The sequence below is a fragment of the Manacus candei genome, unplaced genomic scaffold (genome assembly GCF_025592945.1).
Source record: "Manacus candei isolate 608988 ecotype Guabito, Panama unplaced genomic scaffold, ASM2559294v1 h1tg000002l, whole genome shotgun sequence".
Taxonomy (NCBI): domain Eukaryota; kingdom Metazoa; phylum Chordata; class Aves; order Passeriformes; family Pipridae; genus Manacus; species Manacus candei.
Window position 1 is genome coordinate 16,673,670 of NW_026138050.1, and position 17,668 is coordinate 16,691,337.

General features: G+C 50.2%; 1 protein-coding gene across 32 annotated transcripts in view; it reads left to right on the forward strand.

Moving 5' to 3' along the window:
• MAPK8IP3 (mitogen-activated protein kinase 8 interacting protein 3) overlaps positions 1–17,668 on the forward strand; it is a 91,403-nt gene that overhangs the window by 5,913 nt on the left and 67,822 nt on the right. For 24 of the 32 annotated variants that reach the window (XM_051812848.1, XM_051767948.1, XM_051768110.1 and 21 more), the window contains exon 1: positions 12,927–13,312. In XM_051812848.1, coding sequence (XP_051668808.1) covers positions 12,995–13,312 — 318 coding nt within the window. In that variant the 5' untranslated portion in view covers positions 12,927–12,994. Of the gene's footprint in view, positions 1–8,216; positions 8,309–12,926; positions 13,313–17,668 lie in introns of those variants that run through there. The other 8 variants (XM_051769558.1, XM_051769700.1, XM_051769634.1 and 5 more) reach the window with 1 other exon arrangement.

Consider the following 17,668-nt stretch of genomic DNA (forward strand, 5'->3'; position numbering starts at 1 on the left):
TTGTACACTTAACAACATCCCCTTCCCTGGCATTGCTGCTCCATTTGCTGTAGCTCATCCCAGCCAGCTTGGAGGCCATCCCTCCCACGGATTCAGCACGGACCTAAAACCCACTGTGGATTTGCTACAGCACTGAGCTAAGCAGTCCTGCTAGTTAATTATGTTCCTTGTCCTTGGCACAGAGGCAGAACTTCCCTCTTTGTTGAGCCGCTAATAAAGGCAACCTGACTCTTTGGTACTTGTCCTGTACCGCTTATTGCTGTACCTGACCATCTGTCTGTCACCTGAAATTTGTTCTGAAAGTCTCTTTTAGTTCATCTTAGGTTTCTGGCTGTCTCTGCTGGAGTCTGTCTCATACTTTATAAAAAACAAATGGAAATAAATGGGGGAGTTGCTGTAAATCTTTGAGGCACTAAGGTGTGTGCAGCTGCACCTTCCTACCTGAAGAGGTTGTCCCCAGCCAGGCCTGTCTGCACCTGCAGCTTATCCGGACAAGAGCACAGCAGGAAAAGTGGGGCTATGGTTGGAGTCCAGGACAGGGGAAGAAAGCAGCATGCTGGTACTGCATATATGTGCAAAACTGGCATTGGAAATCTCCCATCCTACTCCCTTCGTCTTTCTGTCTCTCACTGGATGGAAGGATATCAGGTGCAGAAGGGCTCCTATAAAACAGTTAACAGCAGCCAGTGTTTCTGAGATTATCATGAGCCTCTGCACATTTAACTACACTTCTGATCTTTCTTAATTTACCATGAGATACCCCTCTGACAGAGGCCATGGTTTACATATAATATGGCTTTCTTTTTCTGTCTCTATGCTTTATAGGGCAGGAAGTAAGATGTCCAAGATCAGTAGGCTAGGACATCCTGGCCTCTTTCAGGAAATCTTTTTTACATTCAGTTCAAAGTCTACTCATTGATTTAATATGCATAAAAAAATAATGTCCACATGCAAGTCAGTAAAAAGAAACCAACCCTCAACTTACACTTTGCATGCATTTTTGGTGTTCATATCCACCGTGCATCTGATTGTTGTGTTCCCTGAAAAGCACATTTGGATATCAATAACACAGCAATGAGAACTCATAGAATACAGAAGGTGGGACTTTTATCCTACAGCTCCTCAGGGTAGATCCCACTGCACTCTGGGTTTGGCAATTAGCACAATGCTGTCAGGAGGGAATGCTGCACCACTCGCCCGTCATTTCCTTTTACATGACAGATCTCTCAGGGGAGCTTTGGCTGTGAGTGCTGGGGACAAGGCAGGTAGTGCACAAGTCCAGCAGCTTATTGTGACAGATCAAAAGGTACACAATGCCTGGATATGTGCTAATTTGGGGAACAGTGTCAAAAAGACATTTGCTTTAGGCAAAGATGCCATTTTTACACTGTCCAGAAAATGCTTCTAAAGAGCACTGAAGAGAGGCAGAGGAGAAATTATTTTTTCTGTTGCTAAACCACCTCAGCACAGCAATGAGCACAGCATTTAACCTTCAGCAAACCAGCCAATTGGAAGAAAATTGTGGCAGATTTTATAAATAAATCTGCATTTTAATAAAAATATTGAAAAAAACATAATTACCTGAAGAATTTCAAAGACAGAATCACAGTACTAATAGTGAATTCACCTCTGCTTTCTTATGTTCTTTAAAGAACTCAAATAAATAGAGTACAAAAAAGAGTAGGAGTTACCTTCAGGGATGCAGAAATCCATGTTTGTGAATCTCAAGGGTTTCACCCAGAATTAAAGTTGCTTTCACTAATGTTTTATGAATGCTACACAAAACCTTTTCTGAGCCTTCCTACAAGGCCTGACCCCTTCCCTTCCCTTCCCTTCCCTTCCCTTCCCTTCCCTTCCCTTCCCTTCCCTTCCCTTCCCTTCCCTTCCCTTCCCTTCCCTTCCCTTCCCTTCCCTTCCCTTCCCTTCCCTTCCCTTCCCTTCCCTTCCCTTCCCTTCCCTTCCCTTCCCTTCCCTTCCCTTCCCTTCCCTTCCCTTCCCTTCCCAAACCTTCCCTTCCCTTCCCTTCCCTTCCCTTCCCTTCCCTTCCCTTCCCTTCCCTTCCCTTCCCAAACCTTCCCTTCCCTTCCCTTCCCTTCCCTTCCCAAACCTTCCCTTCCCTTCCCAAACCTTCCCTTCCCTTCCCTTCCCTTCCCTTCCCTTCCCTTCCCAAACCTTCCCTTCCCTTCCCTTCCCTTCCCAAACCTCCCTTCCCTTCCCTTCCCTTCCCTTCCCAAACCTTCCCTTCCCTTCCCTTCCCTTCCCTTCCCTTCCCTTCCCTTCCCTTCCCAAACCTTCCCTTCCCTTCCCTTCCCTTCCCTTCCCTTCCCTTCCCTTCCCTTCCCTTCCCTTCCCTTCCCTTCCCTTCCCTTCCCTTCCCTTCCTTCCCTTCCCTTCCCTTCCCTTCCCTTCCCTTCCCTTCCCTTCCCTTCCCTTCCCTTCCCTTCCCTTCCCTTCCCTTCCCTTCCCTTCCCAAACCTTCCCAAACCTTCCCAAACCTTCCCAAACCTTCCCTTCCCTTCCCAAACCTTCCCAAACCTTCCCTTCCCTTCCCTTCCCTTCCCTTCCCTTCCTTCCCTTCCCTTCCCTTCCCTTCCCTTCCCTTCCCTTCCCTTCCCTTCCCTTCCCTTCCCTTCCCAAACCTTCCCAAACCTTCCCAAACCTTCCCAAACCTTCCCTTCCCTTCCCTTCCCTTCCCTTCCCAAACCTTCCCTTCCCTTCCCTTCCCAAACCTTCCCTTCCCTTCCCTTCCCTTCCCTTCCCAAACCTTCCCAAACCTTCCCTTCCCTTCCCTTCCCTTCCCAAACCTTCCCTTCCCTTCCCTTCCCTTCCCTTTCCGTCCCTGCCTTCCCTTCCCTTCCCTTCCCATTCCTTCCCTTCCCTTCCCTTCCCTTCCCTTCCCTTCCCTTCCCCTTCCCTTCCCTTCCCTTCCCTTCCCTTCCCTTCCCTTCCCTTCCTCATCCCTTCCCTTCCACCTTCCCTTCCCCAACCTCTCCCTTCCCCTTCCCTTCCCTTCCCTTCCCTTCCTCTTCCCTTCTCCTTCCCTTCCTCCCTTCCCATCCTTCCCTTCCCTTCCCAACCTTCCCTTCCTCCTTCCCTTCCCTTCTTCCCAACCTTCCTTCCCTTCCCATCCCTTCCCTTCCCTTCCCTTCCCTTCCCTTCCCTTCCCAACCTTCCCATTCCTTCCCTTCCTTCCTTCCCTTCCCTTCCCTTCCATCCCTTCCCTTCCCTTCCCTTCCCTTCCTTCCCTTCCCTTCCTTCCCTTCCCTTCCCTTCCCTTCCCTTCCCTTCTTCCTTCCCTTCCCTTCCCTTCCCTTCCCTTTCCCTTCTCCTTCCCTTCCCTTCCTTCCTTTCCCTTCCCTTCCCTTCCTTCCCTTCCCTTCCCTTCCCTTCCTTCCCTTCCAAACCTTCCCTTCCTTCCCAACCTTCCCAACCTTCCCTTCCCTTCCCTTCCAACCTTCCCTTCCTTCCTTCCCTTCTCCTTCCCTTCCCAACCTTCCCAACCTTCCTAAACCTTCCCAACCCTTCCAAACCTTCCCAAACCTTCCCTTCCCAAACCTTCCCTTCCTTCCCTTCCCTTCCTTCCCTTCCCTTCCCTTCCCTTCCCTTCCCTTCCCTTCCTTCCAAACCTTCCCTTCCCTTCCCTTCCCTTCCCAAACCTTCCCAAACCTTCCCTTCCCTTCCCTTCCCTTCCCTTCCCTTCCCTTCCCTTCCCTTCCCTTCCCTTCCCTTCCAAACCTTCCCAACCTTCCTTCCCTTCCAACCTTCCAACCTTCCTTCCCTTCCCTTCCAAACCTTCCCTTCCTTCCCTTCCCTTCCCTTCCCTTCCTACCTTCCCTTCCCTTCCCTTCCCTTCCCTTCCCTTCCCTTCCCTTCCCTTCCCTTCCCTTCCCTTCCCTTTCCCTTCCCTTCCCTTCCCTTCCCTTCCCTTACCTTCCCTTCCCTTCCCTTCCTTCCCTTCCAAACCTTCCCAAACCTTCCCTTCCCTTCCCTTCCCTTCCCTTCCCTTCCTTCCCTTCCCTTCCCTTCCCTTCCCTTCCTTCCCTTCCCTTCCCTTCCCTTCCCAAACCTTCCCTTCCCTTCCTTCCCTTCCCAAACCTTCCCTTCCCTTCCCTTCCCTTCCTTCCCTTCCCTTCCCTTCCCTTCCCTTCCCTTCCTTCCCTTCCTTCCCTTCCCAAACCTTCCCTTCCCTTCCCTTCCCTTCCCTTCCCTTCCTTCCCTTCCCTTCCCTTCCCTTCCCTTCCCTTCCCTTCCTTCCCTTCCCTTCCCTTCCCTTCCCTTCCCAAACCTTCCCTTCCCTTCCCTTCCTTCCCTTCCCTTCCCTTCCCAAACCTTCCAAACCTTCCAAACCTTCCCTTCCCTTCCCTTCCCTTCCCAAACCTTCCTTCCCTTCCCTTCCCAAACCTTCCCTTCCCTTCCCAAACCTTCCCAAACCTTCCCTTCCCTTCCCTTCCCTTCCCTTCCCTTCCCTTCCCTTCCCTTCCCTTCCCTTCCCCTTCCCTTCCCTTCCTTCCCTTCCCTTCCCTTCCCTTCCTTCCCCTTCCCTTCCCTTCCCTTCCCTTCCCTTCCCTTCCCTTCCCTTCCCAACCTTCCCAAACCTTCCAAACCTTCCCAAACCTTCCCTTCCCTTCCCTTCCCTTCCCTTCCCTTCCCAAACCTTCCCTTCCCTTCCTTCCCTTCCCTTCCCAAACCTTCCCTTCCCTTCCCTTCCCTTCCCTTCCCTTCCCTTCCCTTCCTTCCCTTCCCTTCCCTTCCCTTCCCTTCCCTTCCCTTCCCTTCCCTTCCCTTCCCTTCCCTTCCTTCCCTTCCCTTCCCTTCCCTTCCCTTCCCTTCCCTTCCCTTCCCTTCCTTCCCTTCCCAAACCTTCCCTTCCTTCCCTTCCCTTCCCTTCCCAAACCTTCCCTTCCCAAACCTTCCCTTCCCTTCCTTCCCTTCCCTTCCCTTCCCTTCCCTTCCCTTCCCTTCCCAAACCTTCCCTTCCCAAACCTCCTTCCCTTCCCTTCCCTTCCCTTCCCTTCCCTTCCCTTCCCTTCCCTTCCCTTCCCTTCCCTTCCCTTCCCTTCCCTTCCCTTCCCTTCCCTTCCCTTCCCTTCCCTTCCTTCCCAAACCTTCCTTCCCTTCCCAACCTTCCCTTCCCTTCCAAACCTTCCCTTCCCTTCCCTTCCCCTTCCCTTCCCTTCCCTTCCCTTCCCTTCCCTTCCCAAACCTTCCCTTCCCTTCCCTTCCCTTCCCTTCCCTTCCCTTCCCTTCCCTTCCCTTCCCGAACCTTCCCTTCCCGAACCTTCCCTTCCCGAACCTTCCCTTCCTTCCCTTCCCTTCCCTTCCCTTCCCTTCCCTTCCCTTCCCTTCCCTTCCCTTCCCTTCCCTTCCCAAACCTTCCCTTCCCTTCCTTCCCTTCCCTTCCCTTCCCTTCCCTTCCCTTCCCTTCCCTTCCCTTCCTTCCCTTCCCTTCCCTTCCCTTCCCTTCCTTCCCTTCCCTTCCCTTCCCTTCCCTTCCCTTCCCTTCCCTTCCCTTCCCTTCCCTTCCCAACCTTCCCTTCCCTTCCCTTCCCTTCCCTTCCTTCCCTTCCCTTCCCTTCCCTTCCCTTCCCTTCCCTTCCCTTCCCTTCCCTTCCCTTCCCTTCCCCTTCCCTTCCCAAACCTTCCCTTCCCTTCCCTTCCCTTCCCTTCCCTTCCCTTCCCTTCCCTTCCCTTCCCTTCCCTTCCCTTCCCTTCCCTTCCCTTCCCTTCCTTCCCTTCCCAAACCTTCCCTTCCCTTCCCAAACCTTCCCAAACCTTCCCTTCCCTTCCCTTCCCAAACCTTCCCTTCCCTTCCCTTCCCAAACCTTCCCTTCCCTTCCCTTCCCAACCTTCCCAACCTTCCCTTCCCTTCCCTTCCCTTCCCAAACCTTCCCTTCCCTTCCCTTCCCAAACCTTCCCTCCCTCCCTTCCCTTCCCTTCCCTTCCTCCCTTCCTTCCCTTCCCTTCCCTTCCCTTCCCTTCCCTTCCCTTCCCTTCCTTCCCTTCCCTTCCCTTCCTTCCCTTCCCTTCCCTTCCCTTCCCTTCCCTTCCTTCCCTTCCCTTCCTTCCCTTCCTTCCCTTCCCTTCCCTTCCCTTCCCTTCCCTTCCCTTCCCTTCCCTTCCCTTCCCTTCCCTTCCCTTCCTTCCCTTCCTTCCCTTCCCTTCCTTCCCTTCCCTTCCCTTCCCAAACCTTCCCTTCCCTTCCCAAACCTTCCCTTCCCTTCCCTTCCCAAACCTTCCCAACCTTCCCTTCCCTTCCCAAACCTTCCTCCTTCCCTTCCCTTCCCTTCCCAACCTTCCCTTCCCTTCCCTTCCCTTCCCTTCCCTTCCCTTCCCTTCCCTTCCCTTCCCTTCCCTTCCCTTCCCTTCCCTTCCCTTCCCTTCCCTTCCTTCCCAAACCTTCCCTTCCCTTCCCTTCCCAAACCTTCCCTTCCTCCTTCCCTTCCCTTCCCTTCCTTCCCTTCCCTTCCCTTCCCTTCCCTTCCCTTCCTTCCCTTCCCTTCCCTTCCCTTCCCTTCCCTTCCCTTCCTTCCCTTCCCTTCCCTTCCCTTCCCTTCCCTTCCTTCCCTTCCCTTCCCTTCCCTTCCCTTCCCTTCCCTTCCCTTCCCTTCCCTTCCCTTCCACCTTCCCTTCCCTTCCCTTCCCTTCCCTTCCCTTCCCTTCCCTTCCCTTCCCTTCCCTTCCCTTCCCTTCCCTTCCCTTCCCTTCCCTTCCCTTCCCAAACCTTCCCTTCCCTTCCCTTCCCTTCCCTTCCCTTCCCTTCCCTTCCCAAACCTTCCCTTCCCTTCCCTTCCCTTCCCTTCCCTTCCCTTCCCTTCCCTTCCCTTCCCTTCCCTTCCCTTCCCTTCCCTTCCCTTCCCTTCCCTTCCCTTCCCTTCCCTTCCCTTCCCTTCCCTTCCCTTCCCTTCCCTTCCCTTCCCTTCCCTTCCCTTCCTTCCCTTCCCTTCCCTTCCCTTCCCTTCCCAAACCTTCCCTTCCCTTCCCTTCCCTTCCCAAACCTTCCCTTCCCTTCCCTTCCCAAACCTTCCCTTCCCTTCCCAAACCTTCCCAAACCTTCCCAAACCTTCCCTTCCCAAACCTTCCCTTCCCTTCCCTTCCCTTCCCTTCCCTTCCCTTCCCTTCCCTTCCCTTCCCTTCCCTTCCCTTCCCTTCCCTTCCCTTCCCTTCCCTTCCCTTCCCTTCCCAAACCTTCCCTTCCCTTCCCTTCCCTTCCCTTCCCTTCCCTTCCCTTCCCTTCCCTTCCCTTCCCTTCCCTTCCCTTCCCTTCCCTTCCCTTCCCTTCCCTTCCCTTCCCTTCCCTTCCCTTCCCTTCCCTTCCCTTCCCTTCCCTTCCCTTCCCTTCCCTTCCCTTCCCTTCCCTTCCCAAACCTTCCCTTCCCTTCCCAAACCTTCCCTTCCCAAACCTTCCCTTCCCAAACCTTCCCTTCCCTTCCCTTCCCAAACCTTCCCTTCCCTTCCCAAACCTTCCCAAACCTTCCCTTCCCTTCCCAAACCTTCCCTTCCCTTCCCTTCCCAAACCTTCCCTTCCCTTCCCTTCCCAAACCTTCCCTTCCCAAACCTTCCCTTCCCAAACCTTCCCTTCCCTTCCCAAACCTTCCCTTCCCAAACCTTCCCTTCCCAAACCTTCCCTTCCCAAACCTTCCCTTCCCTTCCCAAACCTTCCCTTCCCAAACCTTCCCTTCCCTTCCCAAACCTTCCCTTCCCTTCCCAAACCTTCCCTTCCCAAACCTTCCCTTCCCAAACCTTCCCTTCCCTTCCCAAACCTTCCCTTCCCAAACCTTCCCAAACCTTCCCTTCCCAAACCTTCCCAAACCTTCCCTCCCCTCCCTTCCCCTCCCCTCTCTCTTCTTTTCTGTTCCATTTTTTCTCTCTTAATTCTCCCTTTTTTGGAGACAAACAAGTTTTTGCTATAAATGCAGCTGTCTAAAAGCTGCCATGCAATGAATCTATAGTCTACCAGCATATAATTGGCTATAATGATATAGCATAGGACAAAACAGTCATAAGACTTAAAACTTAATTACCAGTGAGATGTGATATTCCCATTGCAATTAAGCTTTCTGGGAAGGGTTAAAGTTTTCTCCCTTTGTGCAATATGAAGCTTTGAGGGTCAGGGCTAGTCACAACTTTGGGATTGCCCTCTTCTTCAAAGCTCTAAACCAAATGTGCATTTTGGGAGCCTTTCCCCAGATCAACCCCTTATTTCTCTCTCCTGCCAGGTTGGACACAGTACAGAGAAGAACGCTTCCTGCTGCCTTCCTTCTCCTGCTCCATAGCCCAAGCTCAGCTGAACCCAGGACAGGCTCTCCAGGTTTGTCTGCAGTGGTTTTTAGTAGCTATGCTGAAGGAGGGAATAGCTGGTCTCTATCCAAGGACAACCCCTCTGGTATTTCCCTTACCATGATATCTTTATAACAGGCTGGAAGCCACAGTGCACCAAGGCAGACTGTGCTTCATGATACCATGGAAAGATGAAAGCACGGGTCAAATGCAGACTCTGGATCTGCATTTAGCACTCAAAAGCTCCTCTGCTTTAATCCCAGCTCCAGCAGTCCTTCCCTGTGTGGTCTTATGGGTCCATTTAACGCTTCTGTCTCAGTTTCTTCCATCTCTAATCCAGAGACAGTATTCACAAGAAGGTGTAAGTCTTGAGTAGCAGTTCTAAAAGGGGAGTTGTCAGGTATGTTGCTGTGGATCTGTGAACTCAAACATACCAAAGACAGGTATTTCTTACATAAATCCGAAATACACATGTCACTGTAACATGCTCAGTTCTGGATTACTTCTGCCTATAGGAGACAGAATCATGGAATCATTTAGGTTGACTAAGACCCTTAAGATCACTAAGCCCGAACATTAACTCAGCACTGCCAAGGCCACCAACAAAACATGTCCCGAAGTGCCTCATTTACACAGCTTTTAAATCCCTCCAGGATTGGTGACTCCACCACTGGCCTGGGCAGCTGTTAGGTTGGATATTTTCCCAATATCCAACATAACCCTCCCCTGGCATGACTGGAGGCCGTTTCCTCACATCCTGTCCCTTGTTCCCTGGGAGCAGAGCCTGATCCCCACCTGGCTCCACCCTCCTGTCAGGGAGTTGTAGAGAGCGAGAAGGTCCCCCCCGAGCCTCCTTTTCTTTGTTCCCTCAGCTGCTCCCCATCAGATTTGTGCTCCAGACCCTTCCCCAGCTCTGTTGCCATCCTCTGGACATGCTCCAGCCCCTCAATGTCTTTCTTGGAGCAAGTGGCCCAAAACTGACCCCAGGATCTGAGGCGCAGTTGAATAGGTCCAAACATGTGCTGCTGTGTACAACTGACTCCCTGAGTATTTAGAGGTTTTTTTGATTTATGGAAAAATTCCCTGTTCCCCGTGTTTTTGCAAGACTCTTTTCTGCTTTGTTTTTTTTTCCTTAGATCACAGATTGCTCTGGATGGGGCCATTTTTTACCTTGCTGCCTTTGTTTACCTAGTGTTTGGTTTGCTGCTGTTGTAGCTTGTACTTGGATTTTTAGGTACTACCTTATCTATTATTAATGATAGAAAAATTTCCATATTTAAGTGATGACAATTTGATTCACCTTAAACTATGTTTTGTTTGCTGGGACTACAAAAGCATTTTCCAGTTGGAACTGTGGCCAATTCTTTGATTACATTATATCCAAGATGATCTTATTTCTCTTCTATGAAAGTAATCAATGAACTTCACAGAATCACAGAAATGTTTGCGTGGAAGGGTCCTCACAGACCATCTCCACACTAGACCAGGTTACTCCAAGCCCTGACCAAACCAGCCTTGAACACTTTATTCTTCTATTTCTCTCCACATGCTAACTCAATAGATTTATCTATAAATTCTGATGAAAGGACCATTTAAATCCATATAAAGCTATGTTAAATTGGACTGTTAACAAAATGAATTGTGCAATTGTGACTTTTTCCCAAGAAATAGATTGAGATCTGAATTACACTATTGTATCACTTTAAATGAGAAGCTCTTTGAACACAGTGTGTTTTTCATCACTACATCTGGCACGGTGTCTGAGAGACCAGTTGGGTTTATCTGATTTATCCCCTACTGCACGTGTGCAGGGGAAGTGGCTGCATGTGAGCACTAGCACAGGGGTTTAGCAGATATTTTTCATTTCTAGGTATTTAATAAGCAGGTTGGAGGTTCGGATTAATCATCTCTTTCCCATGTTTAGAGGACAATATGCGTTACCAGGAACATTCCATTGGACATTGTTAGAGCAGGAAATTTGATTTATAATACATGAGTAGAACTGGAAGTGGGTGTCTCACTTCACCTGTGACCAAGGTGTTCCACCTTGTTTTCTATCAAAGCAGCTTTATCCTCATGCCTGATAAGAACCTGGGATGAAATTCTGGGTGACTGAACCATTAAATTTTCCTCTGAACATCACAATCACATATAACTTTGAGGCATATCCCTTTATTTGTCACATTGCTTACACAACTGTTTGTTGTAGCCTTGCCCAACTGAAATGCAGAGACATGTTATACACCTTGACCTGTTCAGTTTGCCTAATAAAATCTAATGTTTGGGACTCCGGTGAGGGAAAATAGTTAAAGGCCTCCAGAAAGATGCAAACAACTGTTTACTGTTATAAAATATTATTTGACTACAAAACCAGACCTGCTAAATTTTCTTGGTTTAGTCCAATCCCAGCTGTGTTGCAAAATGCAGGTTCCAATGGTGCTGTAACACTGGTATATGTTTTTTATTTAAGTTTTTCAACCTTTAGTAACAACACCAAATTTGAAAACCTCTTTCTGATTTTAAGCTTTCAATTTAAGTGGTTGTTTGGTCTCCTCCTTTTACCACTCAAACTGAAAATATACGCTTAGAGTGAATGGTCTGTATAGTTCTCTTGGCCTCTCTTTGGCTACTTAAAAAAAATAAAATTGGCAATTATTTTTAAAAGTACTGTACAAAATATGAATTGATTCTTCAGCAAAAGCCTATAACAGTAAATACACTGTAAAATACATATGTTCCAAAACCTAAACACCTAAGTTGTGGAAAGAAATAATCCTTCAGAGATATTTCATTTGAATATTTCTGATCATAAGGTGATTGAACAGTTATTTTGCCTATAATAAAATCTTTTATGAGGATTGATTTTTTTTTAATTTATTTTTTAAAGACAGTAGCAGCTTGTCTGATTAATGAATCTCTTTTTCTCTTTTGCCTGTGCTTATTTCTTCCAGTGATGCAAATCACTTGCCCAGCTTGTAAGCCGTTTTTATTTCTAATGAGAAGCTTTCGAATTTGAGATGTATGTAAATAATGTAATTTAATTGCTTTTTCCTTGATAAGAATACCCAAGTATGTCCTTGAGGTTTAGGCTGGATATCACAACAAAGTTTTTCACCAGAGGGTGGTTGAAAGGCTTCCCAGGGAAGTGGTTACAGCACCAATTCTGCCTGAGTTCAAGAAGTGTTTAGGCAAGGCTCTCAGGCACATGGTGGGATTCTTGGAGTGTCCTGTGTAGGGCCAGGAATTGGACTTGATGATCCTTGTGGGTCCCTTCCAACTCAGCATATTCCATGATTCTATGATTCAGAATCTCTCAAGCAACAGCCTCACAAGTAGGTTATTCACAGGCTTATTTTGTGAAAGGGCATTGAGACAAATAACTGTGGAATGAAATGCCCTTGTCATGGCAGGGAGAGCTGGGGGATGCTGATAAATGGGTGTTTTGGAGCAGTGCTTCCCATTTCCACCTCAGTGTGTAAATGTATTACAGAAATGATTATCACATGCATCCATGTGCCTTCTGTTACATCTGCTGGAAGTGCTGGAGGCTGCCAAGGATGCTGAGTCCTGAGTGCTGGAAGCTGCCACCTGTAGCTAGGTGTGTGCTGCTGCTTTGGGATATCTATTAATGAAGTTTAGCGATTGTGCTCGATTTTTTTTAGGATTTGAAATGGCCAATTTGGCCCTCTGGCTATCTGTTAGTTCATCCCTGACTGAACTGGTCCTTGTCTGCTTTCTCTGTAGTGACTATAGCTGCCTGATCTTGGAAATATAATTAATTAAATTGAAACAACTAACATGTATGGAGCAAAGAAGTGCCCTAATTTTCATAGATACTGGGAAAAGACTTGCAAGTATGAAGGTGTTTGGAGGTTTTGCATTAATAATTGGGTTCCAGAATTAGGTTCTAATACTCTTCTGGCTGAAAGCTGCCCCTCGCTCCAAAGAGTCCTTCTAGATCGAGCCTCAAATTGAAAAACACCCGATTTAGATGATGCTTCGTATGTTTTTGTGGGATAATGGAGAGTCGGAGAGATGGCGAGATGGAGAGTCTGAGCCCGGCCCGGCTCCTCTGCCGCACCGCGGGCCAGGGCCACTGCGGCTGAGCTGCCCTGTGACAGCGGGAGGGAAAAATAGGGGAAAACCGACTCATTTGTGACCTTCTGACCATTCACTTTGAAGACCTCTCCAGTCTGTAGCTTGCTAACATACCCAGGGACAGCTTCTTTTCCCCGAATCCTTTGGTTTCTGGGATGCAGATCAGGCCGTGGAGATGTGGATGTGGATGTGGACGTCAGCGAGGATGAGCCAGTGGGCCCCGAGCACAGCGCTGGACGTGCCGGGTGTCTAACGCGGGTGCCCAGAGGCGATGGCGATGGCCCCGTGCCTGCTCTGGCTCCCGCTCGTGCTCGGTGTCCCTGTGCGTGCCGCCCCACGCGTGCCCATCGCCCCGATGGCACCGCCCCGCCGCCATTGTCTGCCCGCGGGGCTTGGCGGAGCGGGCTGGCCGCGGGCGGGCTCGGGGCACCGCTGCTCCCCGTGTGCCGCTGCCAGGAGCCGGTGCCGCGCCGCCGGAGCGCCCCGATCCGGGGATGCTCTGGGCGGGGCCGTGACGCGGCGGGCGGGGCGGGGCGGGGCAGAGCTCGGCGGCGGCGGCGGGGCCGAGCGGAGCGGGGCGAGTGGAGCGCAGCGGGGCCGAGAGCTGTCGGCCGGCAGGATGTTGGAAATCCAGCTGGACGATGGCGGCGTGGGGGGGTACCCGGGCGACGATTACTGCTCGGGGTCGGTGATGTCGGAGCGCGTCTCGGGCCTCGCCAACAGCATCTACCGCGAGTTCGAGCGGCTGATCCACTGCTACGACGAGGAGGTGGTGAAGGAGCTGATGCCGCTGGTGGTGACGGTGCTGGAGAACCTGGACTCGGTGCTCACCGACAACCAGGAGCACGAGGTGGAGCTGGAGCTGCTGCGGGAGGACAACGAGCAGCTGCTCACGCAGTACGAGCGGGAGAAGGCGCTGCGCAAACAGGCCGAGGAGGTGAGCGCCGCCGCCCCGCGACCATCTTGGGCCGCCGCCGGGCGGGGAGACCCGGGGAGGGGGAGCGGCAGGGCCGGCGGCGCGGGGGGGCGCGGGGCTGCGCGGGGCCGCCTCTCGCAGGCCTCGGCTCCGTCCCCCCGATCGCCGCCGCTGGCGGGTCCCTCCTGCCCGGGGGAGGAGGGGGGCCCGGAGCAGCGGCCGCCGGTACCTTCTAGAAGCGGAGCGCGGGGGCGGGCGCATCCCCTGCCGCGGGGGCGCCCCCGCACCCCCCGGGCCCCGCGAACCCGGCCCGGCTCCTCCGCCGCACCGCGGGCCCGGGGCATTGCGGCGGAGCTGCCCTGTGTGACTGCAGGAGGGGGAAAAAAAAGCCAAATCCGAACCGAAAAAACTGCAGTCCCTCGGATTTGAGGAATTAGGAATTCGCTTTGTGCAATGCCGACGGCATCCGGAGGGGTCGGCGCAATTTGGGGTGTAAAAAAGTAGTTTTTAAAAATGGGTAATTTGTGCAGCCACCTGGCTTTCTCAATGTCAGCTGTAAGCTGTTTCCTGGAGCGTGGATGTGCTCCCGTGAGAACCGGGGCAGGGCTGCCCAGCTGCGAGGGTGGTGTGGAAGAGGCTCATGAGAGATCCAACCCCTGTGATGGAGAGGAAGAAGAATCCTCGAGTTACAGAGACTCGGATGTAGACAAAACAGAGGGGAGGTGACCTGCACTCTGTCATCTTCTTGCATCTGCGCCTGTCCCTGCTGAAATCCAGAGCATCCTTTCAGCCTTAAAGGCTGGGAGGCGTAGGGGTTGCTGTTCCTCCTCTTGGAGTGACAGTCTGTGAGCTGGGATAGAGATTGGTGGTGCAAAAAAGTCCGTCCTCACCACATCATCCCCGTTTCACTGCACAGCTTCTTAAAAAGAGGATTTTTTTCTGTCTTTTAGACTAAGAGCGGAAGATTTAAGATTCAGTAGTCTTCCTAGTTCTGATTTGATAAGGGATAATTAATAAAATAAAATAAGTGGTAATTAATGAAATAGTTACTGAACTGGAGAACAGCATAAAACACTTGTAAAGCACACACAGGATTTTCATAGACATGTTCTTGTTGCTTAATAATCACGTACAGGAATCTTGGTAACTCGATGGGGAGAACACTTGTGGTCCACTACTGATACTGAAAGCAAGAGCCAGGTAGTGAAAAGTTTTAGTCCTGAGTTTTAGTTATGTATTAAGGGACTAATAAATAATCTTTTAAAATTATTTTAAATGCACATAGAGGTTGAAAATTGATTCTGGGTACATGAGACTTACTGAATGTCGCGTAGAGACAGCATTTTGCAGCTTCTGAGAAAGAATAATTTTAAAAGTGCACTATTTATGGGGAAAAAAATGGAGTTTGGAACAGTCCAGTTGGAATGATCTTGCCTTTTTGGACCAGGGACGATTTCTATTCTTGAATTATTAGATACAGGATGTTTTTTCTGGAAGCAAATGTAGTGACAGCAGTTACATTCCCTGCAAGGAAACCTGGGAACTGTGGCAGAACGCTGTTGGCTGATGATCATGATATTCTGTTATCCTTACACACAGGTCAGTGTAAGTGGGAGAAAAAAGTGTCTGCAAGGAGACTTGTTACCAAAAAAGAATTGACAATGTGCTTCTTATGAGAACAAATGAGTATTCTGCTGCTACAAAGTCCCTGTTACAAGGTCATACATGGAATACATGGCGGCTGTTTTCCCCAGCATATAGCAGAGTACATTATTTATCTGCACGTGTTTCCCATGTGGTGCTTACTCTGCAGTAAATTACACATTATGGGGGTGAAAATCTGTGCATGACAGGGAATTCTGCTGTCCACCAAGTAATTGTATGCAACCAAAAACCAGAAAACTGTTTTTCCTCCCAGAATGTGGATTGATGGTGTGAAACAGGGCCATAGTGACCAGGGACTGTCCATCCCACCTCTCCAGAATCATCAGGCTCCTGGGCTGTGCCTCAGGGCTTGGGTGAGATCTTCACTTCTAACTGGGAGGATCCTCCCCTGGGAACAGGATTTGACCCGAGTCTTGATTCCTCTCAGTGTATGAGTGCCAATTACAACAATTAAAGTGACACTGAGAGGTGAAAAACTGCTCTGTTCTGTTGTAATATCCTGTCAAAGGACCCTGAGTTATAATTACTTTGTATTAGTTTCAAAGTAACTGGAACCACAAGTGGGCATTGTTCTCTGGCATTAAAATGTGTGTTGTGTTGGCTGGTTACCACTGTGCAGAGCCATCACACCTTGCTGTTCATCTTTATGCAGCAGTTGTGCACAGACTGTTATAGGTATGGTTTGTTAAATTAGGGTTGTTACCAACAACCACAGAATCATAGAAACATGGAATAATTTGAGTTGGAAGGGACCTTAAAGATCATCTAGTTCCAACTTCCCTGCCACGGGCAGGGAAACAACTTTTCGCTACATGCCATAAAGGAAAGTTTGCCTTCTCAGTACTCCTCTCTTAAGACGATTCTATATATTGTCTTTTGAAACAATCTTTGCCAAAAGCAAATTACTGCTTTATTTTCTAAACACTTGGGCTGTAGAGCATTTTCCTCTTGGCCTAAAATAGGGCAGCAGAAGCACCTAAGCAAGGGGACTGAGAATAGAAGTTCCTTGGCAGGAAGGAACTGAGGCAGTGCTGTCAGTTGCTGTGATAACGGGGCTTAGTACACAACGTTGCCGTTTCCATGGCCTCCAAGCTACTGAAGATGTGGGATTGCACCAGATTTTCAGTGGTTTTGTTTTCTTCCATCTGTTTCATATCCTATGAACATAGGATACATATGTATGAATGTAGGATGATTATTGCTTGTGTGGTGTGGTGTTCTGTGGAATCACGGAATCCCCTAATGTGTGTGTGACCTCCTGAGATCGAGTCCCACAGCCCAGCTCAGGCAGGGGCAGCCAGAGCAGGTTGTCCAGCATCTGGTGAGAGTTTGAGCATCTCCACAGATGGAGACTCTGCAGCCTCTCTGAGCCGCCTGTCCCAGTGTCTGACCCCATTCAGGAAAAATGTGGATCCTTGTGTTCAGATGGAATTCCATGTGGTTTCCCTCGTGCCCATTGCCTCCTGTGCAGAGCAGTCAGGCCGCCCCCATCCTTGTTCCCTCCCAGCAGGTACTTGAGCACACTGGTCAGACCTCCTGGAGCCTCCTGGAGCAGCCCCAGCTCTCTTGGCCCCTCCTCCAGTCTCATTTACCACCTTAGTGGCCCTGGTGTTTGAGGTGGTGCACACTAACACAGGGCATTTATTTATTTATTTTTGCTGGCTAAGTGTTTGGTTTAGCTTGATCTCTTAAGGAAATGAAGGTATTATGATTGCTCTGTTAGGAGCTGCCCCAAAGAACTTAGGAAGCTGGTGGCTGCTTTTAGACATATTTATTAAAAAATGGGGTTACTTACACTTTTTGTGTTGTGGTTGTTTTTTGTTTGGTTAGGTTTGGTTTGGTTTTTACTTTTGTGAAAATTGAAAGAGAAAGGCCAAGTGAGTGTCCTGCCTGGTGAAGGGACAGGCGGAGCTGGCAGCCTGCAGGTGATAGGTGACAGCAGGACAGTTGGCATGTGAATCTAGGGCAGGTAGGTCCAGCATACACACGCTTTTTCTTCCTTGGGTCTGCTCAGGGGACATGTGAGGGTAGAGCTGGGACAAGGAAAGGGCCAGGGGACACCTGCAGAAATCTGCAGGGCAAACAAGCCTTACTGGGTCCACTCTTAATGGGACATATTTTGATTTATGCAAGCTGCTTTCCTAATGTTCTGGATTCTTCCTCTCTTGAAGACAAGCACCACCACATGCCCTAAATGCATATTTCTGCAGAGGTTGCTCCTCACGTTGGGCACCACTGCCAAGGTGAGCATGCACATGTGAATTCACATAAAGGCTTTCACGGGTAGTTGGGGTACGTTAGTGTGACTTCTTGGAGTCAGGAAGGCCGGGCGGGCCTCTGCCAGGTGGGAGGTGCCTTCAGACCTCTTGTTGCATGAAAACTGCTTCTAGGGAAATTTACGTCTCAAGGGAATGGTGATGGCTGTCCTAAGGAACGAAAAGTGCATTAGTAGCAAAGTAAGATCTTGGTTGTTTGATTTGTGACATCAGTTCATGCTCATTAGAATGTTTAAAATGGTACTCATTTAAGATACATACAGGCACCACTAGAAAGGGCCTGGCTGCATCCTCTCTGCATCTTCCCTTATCCTGCCCCTTCATTATCCCTGTGGCCCTTCCCTGGGCTCTCTCCAGTCTGTCCCTGTCTCCGTTGTACTGGGGAGCCCAGCACTGGACACAGCACTCTGGGGTGTCCTCACCAGTGCTGAATAGA